The sequence below is a fragment of the Neopelma chrysocephalum genome, unplaced genomic scaffold (assembly GCF_003984885.1).
Source record: "Neopelma chrysocephalum unplaced genomic scaffold, ASM398488v2 Primary Assembly neopelma1_65, whole genome shotgun sequence".
NCBI lineage: Eukaryota > Metazoa > Chordata > Aves > Passeriformes > Pipridae > Neopelma > Neopelma chrysocephalum.
In genome coordinates, this window is record NW_020897722.1 from 7,375,557 (window position 1) to 7,389,563 (window position 14,007).

The following is a 14,007-nucleotide window of genomic DNA, read 5'->3' on the forward strand; positions in this document are numbered from 1 at the left end:
TGGGGCTGTGCCCCGTCAGGGATCTGTGATTCCCGCTGGAAGTCCCCGCACAGCCCCTCGCTGAGGGAACACCGAGACGCCCTGGGCTCCCCTGCCCGGGCTCCCGCCGCTCCCGTGCCCGCCGTGTCTGGCGGGGGCGCTGCGGGTCCCTCCCCGCCTGCCGGGAGCGCTTCCCGGCCGCTCCTGCTCTTCCGGGGCGGAGGCGGGAGAGCGGCCGGGCCGGGGCCGCTGCAGGCGCGGCGGGGCCGGGGCTAGTGCCGGTGCCGCGGCGGCCTCGGGCCGCTCCCGATGGTGTCTGGCGGCTGCCGGCCCCAGGCTCAGGATGGCGGCGGCGGGGGGGGGCGGCCAGGAGAAGCAGCTCGCTCCGACCCTCCTCAGTTTCTTCATCTACAATCCCAAGCTGGGGCCCAAAGAGGGAGAGGTACCGGGGGCTGTCGCGGCCGGGGCTGCGGGGGCAGGCGGGCACCTCCCGGCGGGGCTGGCCCTGCCCCAGGCCCGGGACCGGCCCCGGACAAAGGCGGCCGGAGCTGCGGCTTTCCCGGCCCGCAGCAGCCCCTGGGATTTGGGTGTCATCGGGGCCGGGACCGGTGCCGCCTACTTCGGATCTGTCTCTGCTTCAGACCGAACAGGAGCAGTAACCGGGGGGGGGGGGGGGTCACCAGCAGGGCCTGTACTGGGGATGGGGAGCTGGACAGGCAGTAACTATGTTTTACTGATGCTGTAACTTTCTCTAAAAGTAACTTTCTGGACGTAGATACAATATGGTTACTATTACTGTTACAGGTTACTGTTTAACTTCGTTAAATTCAGGTTACTGCTGATGTTCTCTTGCTGCTGCGACCCTTAACAAGTAAACTCAAGTTCTAGTCTCTAGCTTTAGAAAACAGCATATTGTGTGGCTTGTGTGATAATCTTCAGCTGTAATAGTTTTTGAACAGAGCAGTGTACTTACATACTTAGTAGTGACAGGACAGTGAGGCTGAACGTGCCCTCAACGAGCTCCTGGGTGACTCCAACCCGGGGCAAGCTGTTGGTGCTCTGGAGGGACCTTCGGCGAGCTGGGGAATGGGCCGGCAGAATCCTGGTGGAGCTCAGCCAAGGCAAAGTCCCGTGTGTGGGGTGAAATAATCTCGCACACCATGGCAGGTCAGGGGCTGACTGGTTGGAAGCAGCTTTGCAGAACAGGCCCAGGGAGTCTGGTGACCAGCAGGTCGTACGTGAATCAGCAGCACTTGTGGCAGTGGAGCCGGGCGAGCCGGGCTGTGGCTCAGCAGGGCCAGTGGAGCGATTGCTTCCCCCTCTCCAGCACGTGTGGGACTGCTGGTGGGTGCTGTGTTCCTCCAGGGCTTCCCAGGGTAGCAAAAATACTGACAAGATGAAGCAAGCCCAGTGAAAAGCTCTTGAGCCAGTCTGTGGTGTACCAGAGAGCCTTCAACTGTATTTGTGCAGCCTGAAGAACAGACAATGTGGAAGAGGGTCTGAGGGCAGTTTCACCAGCCTAAAGAATGGCTGGAGAATGTGGAGTCGGGTTCTTGATGTGAAAGAATGAGGCAAAATGGATGAAGTTCCAGCAAGGGAAATTCTGATGAGCTAGAAGAAAAACATTATTCACAGTGAAGTGGTCTAATAGGAGAGCAGGGCCTGGAAAGGTTGTGGAATTTCCATCTTTGGACGTATTGAAAACATGACTGGACAAGGCCTGGAGCAATCTGAGCTGGCTTTGAAACTAACCTTGCTTTGATCTGGCTTTGAAGCTCACTTTGCTTTGAACTAGCTGAGAAGTGACTAGAGCCTATGATTTCAATAGCCTTCAATTTATAAAGTATTTTGAGATATCACAGGATGACTGACTGCTTAAATGTGCTTAAATATGCTTTTATCCATTATTACAGAAGCCCATTTTGGTACAAGATAAAATTCTGCCTAGGAAATACAGGGATTAAAGTTAAAAAAGAAGCAAACCATGTACTCAATATTCTTTAACTCTGATTCTGTTAAAATCCATTTGCTTGGATTCTTCTTCTTTCACATTTTAGGAAGAAAAGAAGATTCTCTTCTATCACCCAAATGAAGTAGAAAAGAATGAAAAAATTAGAAATGTGGGGCTATGTGAAGCTATAGTGCAATTCACGAGGTAAGAAGTCTGATTGCATGGCTTGTTGTGTTGGCACAAGCACTGTATTTTAAATCTCTCAGTCATATGTCTTCTTGCTGTGAGTGTGTATAAATACCTGTGTCCACACATATGTTTTCTTTCCAGGACCTTTAGTCCAACAAAACCAGCAAAATCCCTACATACACAGAAGAACAGACAATTTTTCCACGAACCTGAAGAAAACTTCTGGATGGTCATGGTACTTATGCCTGTGATCTGCATGTTCCTAAAGCACCATCCTGCAATGTTCTCCATGCATTCTGCATTGTCTAATACCAGCCTGTTCCACTTCCTAGGTTGTACGGAATCCCATCATAGAAAAACACAAAGATGGAAAGCCAGTCTATGAATATCAGGAAGAAGAATTGCTGGTAAGACTGAACTTTCCTTTTTTTTTTTTTATTTTAAATGGGTTATATTGTATTTTAAGGGTACTTCCAGAAATATCTTAGTTTGATTCTTCTTGAACTGCTGTCAAATTGATTTTTCTATATATCCATATCTATCTCCATAAATGGAAAGAGGGCAAAGTATTTTCAATCAAGTTTAAAGAAGAGTACAAGATAGAGAATTACCCAGAGAACAGTTCAAGATCATCCAATAAGCATCAGCAAAATATGCAGCTATGAGACTTTAGCATGGAATAGGTGAATATTTCTAGCTTGGAATAGGTGAATATTTCTTAGGATCTGTTTGTTTAATGAAGTTCTTGCAAGATTTTAAGTCTACATTTTTTTATTAGGTTTAAGTATGCATATTACTACTTTCTTAAGACTGCTAGTAATATTTACTAATAATCTGGAAAAAGAAACAGCTCATAACTATCCTGGGATTTCTTGTCCGAACTGCAGTATCATTAGATCTGTTTAATCATATACAGGAAGGGTATTTGGCCAGGTGGGGTAATATTTAAAAAGCTGGTTTGTTACCCCTGCCCGTGTTCATTACAGTGTGCTCTACTTCTGTTCCTGATTGTGTCCTGACAAAAGGATGGGTGTCATAGGGACTCTATTTTGCCAATTAATAGTCTTTTTGCATCTGGGTTAAGATCTTAGCCCCAAAAAGCCTGCTATGGTGTCCCACCTCCTTCAGCCTTTGACCTGGATGAAGAGAGAGCTGCCAGAAGCAGGTTCATGTTCACTGGCTGCTGGCCTCAGAGAAAGGCACTATTTGTGATTGGAATCTTGGGCATGAGTTTGTAAGGTGCTTTTGGTACTAAATGTGAGGGGGGAAGGGACTCCCATTATTGAAATTGTACTTTATGAGTACAAAGACATTTCTAAATGCTGACTGAAAATGCTATTTAACTTTTCAGAGATTGATTTCTCTAAATTGTGTCTTTGCTGGCTCTTTGAAAACATACATTACGTGTAGCTCAGCCAAAATACTTGTAATTCTGCCTCTGCTTCACTGATGTGCTGCTCTCTTTCCTGCAGGACAAGGTCTACAGCTCGGTCCTGCAGCAGTGCTACAGCATGTACAAGGTACAGTTAATACCAGAGGCTCCTCTTTGGGAAGGGAAGAAGATCCTCATGGTACCTTTGGATGTGCAAGCTCATCATTACTTTGGCATTCTCATCTCATCACTGTTATCTGCTCTCTTCCTGCAGCTGAAATGGAGTTAATGGAAGAGAAAAATATAGCTCTGTGCTGGTTCAATAGCTTATTGTAATAATAAAAGCCTTCTAATTTTTGTAAAGTCCAAGTTTCATGGGCAGTTACACTAATAAGTGTTTGATTTTGATGGTGTTAGCTATTATCTGTTTGATGCCTGGTTCAAGGCCTTTTACGAAACAAGAGCATAAGACACTTAAATGACACATAAATATTCTGCCTCTGCTGCCGTATCTACCTGGACTCTGCAAATCTGAGATATTTTTTCAATAACGAAGGGGTACATTCGGATTGATGTGGAGTACAAAATACTGAGGAATGGGAGGTGTATTGTAATCTAGCTATATTCATGGCCAAGTTACAAAAAATTATTGTAAATGATTGCCCAACTAACTGATTTTTTTTCTTTTAACTGTTAGCTTTTCAATGGCACGTTCCTGAAGGCCATGGAAGATGGAGGTGTGAAAGGTCTAAAGGAGAGACTAGAGAAATTCTTCCATCGGGTAAGACCTTATTTTTCAGGCACATAAAGTGTGAGTCTGCATTGGAAATAAGATGTAAAAATCTTCTGTAAGTGGCAGCAGTGTGACTATAAAACATAGGCAGTGGAAAATGTGTGGTGGCAACACAAAGTATCTGGGTACTCATTTTGTCAAATACTTGCTGCTTCTACCAGCACAGTAGGTTCTTCAAGTGGAGTTGAACCACAAAGCATGGATCTGGCTTGATGGAACAGCTTAGCTGTTGGATATTTTACCTAACAGAATCTTCTTCATTCTTTGGAAATTCTGTTTTGGTGTTTGAATTGGTTACTATGATACCAGTTCTGAGTTTTATTTGAGTAACTATTTGAGTTACTGTTGCAGAATCATTGCCTTTGGAAGGAACCTGGGAAGGTCATCCAGTTCAGCCTCCTACTCAAAGCAGGGTAACACTGTATTTAAACTCTTCTGCCCAGGGCTTTGGATGGTTGAGTTTTAAAAAGATCCAGGGGTGGAGATTCCACACCCTGCATGCACAGGGTGAAGCCGTGAATAGTTCAAATTTTTAAGTTCTTCCCCCTACCACACCCACAGGTGGAATTAGTAGTCATGCCTGAGAAAGTCAGAGGAAATATTGTCTTCATTATAACTAGTCTTCAGAATGTAATTTCAAAGCTGATGATTCAGTGAAAGAATGAAAAGCAAAATCTATTTCTGAGCAAGAAATCAAATATTATTCATGTATTTTTCACACTAAGTAACTGACTGAATAGTCTGGCAGAATTTTGAGTTCCTACATGAAAAGTTTCATCAAACTTTAAAAGGTGGCAGCCAAGTGCCTGCCTGCCCCCATTTTTCTTGTTTGCACAGAAGGGAACAGGACTGCTGTCAGCAGTTAGTGCTCTTGTGGTAGAGATGTGAATCTTGAGATCCCTGATAAGAATGGAGTGTAGACACTGCATAATGGTGTTTAAAATTTTGTTCTCCTAACAGATTTTTTAAATAACAGAATGTTGTGACAGTGTAAACAAGTACAAGCTTTGCTTGTGGATTGGAGAGGGTCTTGTTTTGTGTGTTTGTAGGACTTGTTGTAGGCTTTAGAATAAACACCACTGGCACAAGGGGTACTTTAATGAGCTGATGTGTGCTTCTGTCTATTAAAAATAGACCATGGCAAAAAAGAAAGTAATGTATTTTTATCTTTAAAACATTGTTTTTCTTTGATGCTCCTACTGAAGATAAAACAGTAATTTCTATAGATTTGTATAATAGAAAGAAACCCAATGAAAAGTTTCTCTTTTTCATCAGGAAATTAGAAGAGCTTAAAAAATGTAGTCATGCAAATTGTCTGTTATAAGCCTATTGAACAAGTTAGCAACATGTTGCTGGCAGGCTTGGACTGCACTGAAACTCTGAAAAGAAATAAGACTTAGATTACAAACTGACAGAGATCTGTCACACTGTAATTATTACTTGTGCGTTTTTGGTGATGTGAAATGACTGTAGAGGGAGCCATTGGATAACACATCTTTCACAGAGCACTTGATAGTGCATTAGAAATCTCTTGGTTAAGGTTACACTCTATCAAGAAAGAGAACAACAGAAAATATCTCTTCCTTTGCACATTGAAAGCTAATTGTCTGCTCCCAAGACAAGCAGAACTGGAAGGATTTTCTTTGTTATTCCAGATTATTGGTGATTAGACTCAAATTTGTCATTTAAATCTATACATTGGGAGTTTTCTGAATTCTAAAAGCCACCTATCACTGTTCTCTCAGTACTTGCAGACACTGCACTTACAGTCTTGTGATCTGCTGGATGTGTTTTGTGGAATCAGCTTCTTCCCACTGGATAAAATGACTTACTTGAAAATTCAGTCGTTTATTAATAGGATGGAAGAAAGCCTGAACATAGTCAAGTATACTGCATTCCTCTACAATGACCAGCTTATCTGGTAGGTACTTCAGGAATTCTTTTGTGTGTCTTCAACTTCTCATCCTATAAATAAATGTCAAAATAGAAAAGCTTTTGAATCAGTGAAAGAGTTGGATGAAAATGAGAAAACATGAGTCATGCTACCATTCAGTAGAAAAGCCATTGGTCTGAGCTTTAAAATCTCTACCCTGTACCAAATTATTACTTCCTGGGGAGCAGCTGGAGAAGTGTCCTTGTTATCTCCATCACAAGAGCCTCTGTGAATATACACAAGTTCCTCCATAGGAATTTTTAGTAGTGAAGGTAATTAAATTAAGGATTGTTCTTCATGTCGTTCTGTACTAGAAGTTGCAATGCTTGTGAAGAGTTCTACTTAAAACTGGATTTAAGAATAGCAAACTGGATCTTTGTTTAAGTACCATTTTATTTCTTTTCTGGTTTATGGCTAAGTTACATGTGTTTTGCATTTAGCAAATAAACTAACATTTTAATAGAAATTAATGTCCTGGGATTTACTCTACTGAGACATTGAAATGTTGCTGCCCTGGTTTATTATGTGCTCTGCCCGAGTTTTGGTTGGAGGAAAATGCATGATTTGAACTGCAGCACAAACATCATTTGTGGTTTTTGTCTAGGAGTGGACTGGAGCAAGATGACATGAGAATTTTGTACAAATATCTCACAACATCTCTGTTTCCAAGGCACATGGAGCCTGAGGTATGATAGTTGGGTTGGGGTTTTTTGGGGTGTGAAAGTGGTTGGTTTGGGTTTTGTGTTTGTTATTTTTTCTTTTCTCCCTGTTTACCTGATCCTACTAAGGGCTAAAATACCAAGGAGAAATATCTCTCTTCTCTCTGCCTCTAAGCTGGTTTTTCTTGTGTGTCCTTTTTTGCTTCAGTTAGCGGGAAGGGATTCTCCAATCCGTGCTGAAATGCCGGGAAATCTGCAGCACTATGGAAGGTGGGTCCTGTTTTACTGTCCCCATCTGCTGCTTCTTCCCTCAAGGGCAAAACCCCTGGGAGAAGTATGTGTATTTTGAGTACATACCCACACACAGTTCATTCCAGAGAGTTGCACAGTAGGTGGTGCAATGTGAAATCTAACCTCTGGAAAAAAGAGAAAATGCTTCATTAACATAACTTCACATTTATTTTTCTTCCCGTTGTTCTTAATGCACTGCCTGACAAATTTGGGAATTGCTCCAGTCATTTCTTTTCAGTCAGGCACTCCAGACAAAGATGTAGATTTAATCTAGGATTTACCAATTACTTCTCCTCTGTACTCAGCATCAGGGTGGGGAATTCTGCACTTAAGCAGCCGGGCAACATAATTTTGAGTAATTGTGGGTTTGGACATCCTTCATCATGAGAATTCCTCTTCCTTGATTTATTGTCTTCCTTTGGGATCAAGACACTGGCACACACTCCCTGTCTATGCCCCTCTCCCAAGTTTAGGTGCTTCTAGTACACCACTTTCTACATCAAACTAGTCTGGATGTACTGTTGGACAGGAAAGGAAGGGGGCTTCCCCATAGCAACAAAAAAGGGGTTTTAAAGATACTCACAAATTGAAGGTGGAAAGAATTTTGTTGCTGTTTCTTTGATGATATGCACAGTTTTTCCTTAGCATTGTTCTGCCTTTCTGATGCTGTTTCTGTAACTCTTTGAGGCATATTTGCAAATAATCCTTAAAAAATGTAGGAGTGTTGAGATAATATACAAAGGGCTCTATGCCTGTGTGGATAGCTGAAAACTCACTGTATTCAAATCTATTCATACATGCAAGTAATTGTTAGTTTGGAGAACACCTGTTAAACTGGAGAAACTGAAATACAGGAATTCATCTCACCTGACCTGTTGAATTATTTTCTAGGTTTCTTACTGGACCTTTAAATCTTAATGATCCAGAAACAAAATGCCGTTTCCCCAAAATATTTGTTAACACTGATGACACTTACGAGGAGCTTCATTTAATTGTTTATAAGGTATTACAGTTTTCTCTGCAATTCCTCCACAGAATTAGGAATCTCTGTACAATTAAGACAGTGATGTGAAGTACTTAAGAATGTATGGAAAGGTGCACAGATATGACCAGGTTAAAGCAAAGAGACAGAAAAATAACATTTCTGGCAACTAACTTTAAAGCCTGAATCCTCTTTCCCCCCTCTCTTGTACCCTCTCCAAAACAAGCAGCTGTTTTATTAAAACAAAGTAACAGCCTTCAGTTGCTTTAAGTGATTTCATACCTGGCTTTAGTAGCATTAATCAATAAAATAATTTTTTTTTACATTAAATTCAAGTTTCTTGAAGCTATCTTTGCATAAATGCATTTTTACCAAATTTTACCTTTCCCCTACAACTTAAACTGTTAACTGGGCTGATTTTAAAATCATAGCTTGACTATGTTGTGTAGGGTTGCAAAGAGATTATCGTGTTGAAATGCTGCCTTTCAAGTAGATTTTTTTAATTTCTTCTTTAATTTAACTGCTTCACCTGTGTGTGACCTCACTGAAATATTGTCATTTATTTGAGGTAGTTGAGGTAACCTGTTGTAAATGGTTTTTCTGCTTTAACTTTTTTTGTTCCAGGCCATGAGTGCAGCTGTCTGCTTTATGATTGATGGTAAGTACCTGTCAGCATCACTTCTTTGGCGAGACGTAGTTAGTACAAAATACTTTCACGTGCAGCTTGTTTTACTCTTGATAAATACTCACATTAATTTGTTATTTCAGTCTCTTTTTCATGAGTGCTTTTAACAGCCTGCTCCAGTGGTATAAGTAACTCAATTTATGCACTAAATACTGCTTCAGTGAACCACTATCAAAATCACCCATAAGGTTGTAATTATGAGAAAAATTTGTCCTTGGACTCATACTGATGTTTAAAGAAAACAACTACAGACACTGTACCTTCAGCTGTGGGAAGGGAATCCCATCTCTGCCCTTTCTTTCCCTGGCACAGCTTCGATCCCGCCCACGCTGGAGTTCTGCCGGAAGCTGGACAGCATCGTTGGGCCTCAGCTCACCGTGCTGGCATCAGACATTTGTGAACAATACAACATCAACAAGAGAATATCGGGGTTTGTACCACACTTCCTGCTGCATTTCCTCATTACATGGTGAAAAGTTAGGTTTAATGAACTGCTTAAATAACAATATGAGCCCAGCTTTTGAAAGCATTGAGTTAACTGTGCACTTAGAACAATGTTTGTCTACCTTTCTGCACCCTAAGTGTTTATAAAGTGCATGTCCTTGTATGCTTAGGTCTCCTTGAAGAAAGAGCATAGATGTTACTAATTTAGGAACAAGTGTTTATTATGTGGCTGAAATATTTTTCCTCCGTGTGCATAATTGCTGCAGAGAAAATAATGTAAATACTAAGGCAAATATGACCATTACCAATTGACATTCTGCCTCCTCCTGCCCCAGCTGTCAGCAAATCATTCAGGTGCAAGAGGTAGAACTTCTTTCATATGTGCACTGAAACAAAATGACGAGTCTTCTGACACCTCTCCCCCATGTTGAGGTAGAGAAGTAGCAGTTCCCTCAAAATTTTAACTTCAGTTTATACTGTCTAGCTTTTCTTGAGGAAAACAGAATCTCATAATGTCCACAAATAGCCCTCTGGCCAGTAGAACATTTAAGTCTAAAAAATAAATTAAAAATATCACTGTCTTTGCCCACGTCCTCCTTCGTGCAGATTTCCTTTGACTTCTGCTTTCCCAGGCTGCTGTTCTGTGTAATGTTCAATTTTCACATCAAGTGGTCACTGACTGCTGGCTCTGAGCATTGCCTTAGAAACAAGGCTTGGACAGTGTAATTCTTCATTCAGTTACAAATCCAAAAGCAAAATGAAGGTTTAGATACCAGAACAACTCCTGTTTAACAATTTCAAATGGGGATTTTAGTGAGTGGATTATTTGGTTACAACAGAAGCTTTACAGTTGAGGACTTGACTTGCCATAAAATTGTATTTATTTTTCAATAGACGTGTTAGTTGGGGAAGCAAGAACAGTATCATATATGGTAACAAAGGAGGAATTCAACCAAAGATAGTTGTGGGAGTGAACTCATTCAGTGGTAGCTTCCCAAATCAGCAAAATCGCACGGGATAGAGTAGGATGTGCTTGAAGTTGTGCCAATCTACTAAATCATTAAACTTGGGGTTTTTAAATGTCATCTGGGACTGGCTTTGGCAGCTTTAACTCTTTAAAAGTTTAATGCCATGGTGTCCTGAAAACATGATCCAGTTTCTTGACACTGATGCATGTGGGTGACGGAGAGCAGGGGTATCTGGTTGTTTGCTGAGGTGAGTGGTGTCATCACAGTATCTCCCTGGTCCTTAATAATGCATTGCCTCAAGTACCAATTGCTGTAGCCAGTTTTTGCATATCTGAATTTTTTGTGGCTTCTACCAAAACTACAGCTCTAAGTGACAGTTTTTATATTAAGTACATAAAAGTGGAAATGGAGGAACACTGCCAAGGCTTTGAAAATAGTCTCTTGCTTGGCCCACACAAATGCTGGGGGCAAATCTAATTGCCTGGATCAGGGAAGAGTTTGTTCTCTGAGTTGTAACAAATAACAAAGACATGAATGGAAGATGACTTACTGATCAAAGTAAAGACCGAGCAGCCATTCAAATCTGAGGGGACTGGCCTAGGGGAGAGCAGCAAGGGAACAAAATGGGGACAGAGCAAAACCAGCTCATTAGAAAAATGCAAATGAATTTCTACTGTGAAGGGGGGGACAAGGCCTTTAGACTCCCCTGTGTCTGTTTACTGGCAGCCTAAGCAGCAGAAGGGGAAACACTGGCTGGTTCTGCAGGCTCGTTTGTATTTTGTTTTGTTCTTTTAAAGTGTGTTAAAATGAAGTGCAATCCCACAAGTCTTAAAACACTTGGGTCTTTTCAATGCAAAGATGACTTCAGGCTGTCTGAGTAAGCTTTGCACTGGCTCACTAGCCATTCTCTGTGAAGCCTGTGGTTATAGAACATGTCAGTATTCACAAATCACTTTTTTTTTCTTTTTAAATCTTCCTAGGGCTGAGAAGGAACCTCAGTTTAAGTTTATCTATTTCAATCACATGAACCTGGCAGAGAAAAGTACCATTCACATGAGGAAAACACCCAGTGTATCACTTGCATCTGTTCACCCTGACCTCATGAAGATTCTCGGTGACATCAACAGTGACTTCTCCAGGTAATGCTTAACTATTAAATAGTCTGTGACTCCTACTGTCAATTAGATTTTTTTTCCAAATGACTGAAACTTTCCAGCCTTTTTTGTTGATGTCTGGCTGTTCATGTTTGGTATTTTGTGTTGGTTTAGTAGTAGTCCATCTTAAACAGAATTTCTAGTGTCCTTTTAAAAGAATAACTTAGAAGAGGGCCAGGGTCTCTATCCAAGAAAATATCTAATCTGTTGGAGGCCTCAGAGCAGTCATAACAAATGGGATGGGAAGCACTAAAGTCTGGCTAATCTGGGGAAGTAGTATAAAGGACAGGGAAACTTGCTTGTGCCTGTGTCATCCTTGCCCCTGCCACAGCTGGGGGCTGCTGGGGTGAGACAATGGATGGAATGTGGACCTTGCAGTTACTGCAGTCCTGAGGGAGAAGAAAAGTGGCTTCTTGTCAATGGGTATCAAGACTGAAGGTGGGAGAGACCCTCTGTCATAATAAAGAACATGAAAATGTTGAATGACTGTGATGCCCATAACTCTAATTAACAACTAGCAATTTTCCCACTCTGCTTAAGGACAAGGTTTTCATTTTTCTATGAATGAGAAAAGAATGTTTCATCATATTATGGAAGTACTGGGTTAGTGACAGCTTTATAGAACGTATCTAACTGTTGAGCTTGGTTTAGGTCTAGGTTTAGGAATTAGTTCTGTGAAAGCTCAGCATCACCAAACCATAGCAAATGATCATTCTGTCAAGTGTGTCTTTACCAGAACAGAGGAGAGGTGTTTTCTTCAGAGCACTGGAGGGTTTGGAATATGGACAAATTAATGATTTACACATTTGGGGATGTCTTAAGCAGCCATTAATGAAGCCTTTGACTGCTGAATGATGGCTGAGTTAGAATTGGTGTTCTCTTTGTACTGCACAACCACAACAACTTATGACAGGGAACTGTCCTAATGATTACAGACAAATTGTTGAAAATGAACTTGCTGCCACCTTCTTTACTTCCTAAAATTTCTTTCAGAGTTGACGAAGATGAAGAAATTATCGTGAAGGCAATGAGTGATTACTGGGTAGTTGGGAAGAAGTCTGACCAGAGAGAACTGTATGTTATTTTGAATCAAAAAAATGTAAATCTGATTGAAGTTAACGGTAAGGATTGTTTTTTATGATATCTAAATACAGTTACTACTAAAATGTATGTCCCTAGGGAAGTAATAAAATCCATCTCATGAGAAATGTAGAGAGTGATTGATCTTTGATAGACCAGGTGAATTGGCCTAAGGTTTTAGTCTGCCTTCTATCAGCTGTGAAAGAACAGCATAAATATTCAGCAGACATTCTTAATTATTAATCAGTCATTATTCCTCCTTCAAATAATAGAGGAGAGCTCTATGAGCTTAGTTTAGGAGTAATTAATACAGTATATGACAGGTGAGAGATGAACATATTTACATCTGAGTTGGGTTTTATTTGTCAGTGATCCAGGGCTAGGTTACTTACACATGATATCTGTCTGTCTGTCCTGTCAGGGATCCTCATCCCATTGCTGTCTTGTTTCTAATGTGGTTTTCAGAATGATTTACTGTGACTAAGAGTGCAAATGAACATTAAGATGCAATAACTTTTAAATTGCTATTTCTCCTAAAGTCTTTGAATCTTGCTTGCACCAATTTTAGGGCTCTCTGTCTTAACAGGAGGAATGTGCTCACTTAGACAATGGGAAAGAATTAATAATTTCCAGGACCAAAGCCTAGCAACCTACACTTTAAAAAGAGAAATGAGTTGCATGACGTAGAAATCTTTGTGTAATTGTCTTTCAGCACCAAACCTGCCACACAGAAACAGTAAATGAGTGTTTCTGTGCCTGATAAACTTAGAAAGTATTGTCTATCAAATAGCACAAAGCAAAAGTTTTGCTGACTTGATTTATTGTACAGACTACCCTAATTCCTCCTCTCTCTGAAGAAGGGGTTATAATGTACTTCCTTAGGTTGAAGCCAAGTCTGCTGCTGTTGCAGTGTAAGTTTGCCAAGATGAGTGGCCCATCATTTACACTTCACCTTTCAGACAGGGGGAGATGCCAGACTTGACGTGACTTTCTCCTACTGAAGACAGAGTAACAATAAGTGTATTTCTACATTAGAAACTCATAGGGTTTTTTCTGTTTGAATTTAATTATATTCTCTGTGATGATCCCCAGGGTTTCTCTTGAGGAGGTTTCTGTAAAAATGTCATACTGAAGTATCTTTTTTTTTTTTTTTAACAGAAGAAGTGAAGAAACTTTGTGCAACACAGTTTAATAATATTTTCTTCTTGGATTGATCTGCAAAGGGTTGATTTATTGAAGATGTCAATGTCAGGCACTTGTTCAACATGAGAAGTTATTAGTCATATTATTGACTGGAATAATGACAATAGTAAAGCAATACTTGCTTTGTAAGAATCAAAATTTCTACTAAAATCTGTAAACTGACCATAAAATTTTTAAATTTTAAAAATGTTTATGTGCAAGCTAATTAAAAACCGGTCTGAATTCATCTGTACCATTCCATTCTGATATGTTATGTGAATATTTTGCTGGAAAATAAAGCTAATAATTGTTACACTTTTAAGGGCATCTTTTTGTTTTCCTGTG

The 14,007-nt window shown here is 40.7% G+C and overlaps 1 protein-coding gene and 1 long non-coding RNA gene across 3 annotated transcripts; one reads left to right on the forward strand and one right to left on the reverse strand.

Annotated features, from left to right (window-relative positions):
- The first annotated feature begins 262 nt into the window (after positions 1-262).
- CCZ1 (CCZ1 homolog, vacuolar protein trafficking and biogenesis associated) lies at positions 263-13,989 on the forward strand. Its single transcript, XM_027683396.1, has 15 exons — positions 263-421; positions 2,037-2,134; positions 2,261-2,354; positions 2,452-2,526; positions 3,592-3,639; positions 4,189-4,272; positions 6,030-6,205; positions 6,822-6,903; positions 7,085-7,146; positions 8,059-8,170; positions 8,774-8,807; positions 9,147-9,264; positions 11,227-11,385; positions 12,394-12,521; positions 13,639-13,989. The coding sequence occupies exons 1-15, from the start codon at positions 323-325 to the stop codon at positions 13,692-13,694; spliced, it is 1,425 nt and encodes a 474-aa protein (XP_027539197.1). The 5' UTR covers positions 263-322; the 3' UTR covers positions 13,695-13,989.
- LOC113967647 lies at positions 6,183-9,206 on the reverse strand. 2 transcript variants are annotated; one of them, XR_003534257.1, is made up of 4 exons: positions 9,095-9,206; positions 7,751-7,872; positions 7,234-7,292; positions 6,183-6,249 (listed from the first exon to the last, which is right to left on the reverse strand). It is a non-coding gene; the product is annotated as an uncharacterized LOC113967647 (long non-coding RNA). The 2 variants fall into 2 exon arrangements; XR_003534256.1 differs by lacking the exon at positions 6,183-6,249 and having other exon boundaries at positions 6,910-7,292.
- Positions 13,990-14,007: the final 18 nt, after the last annotated feature.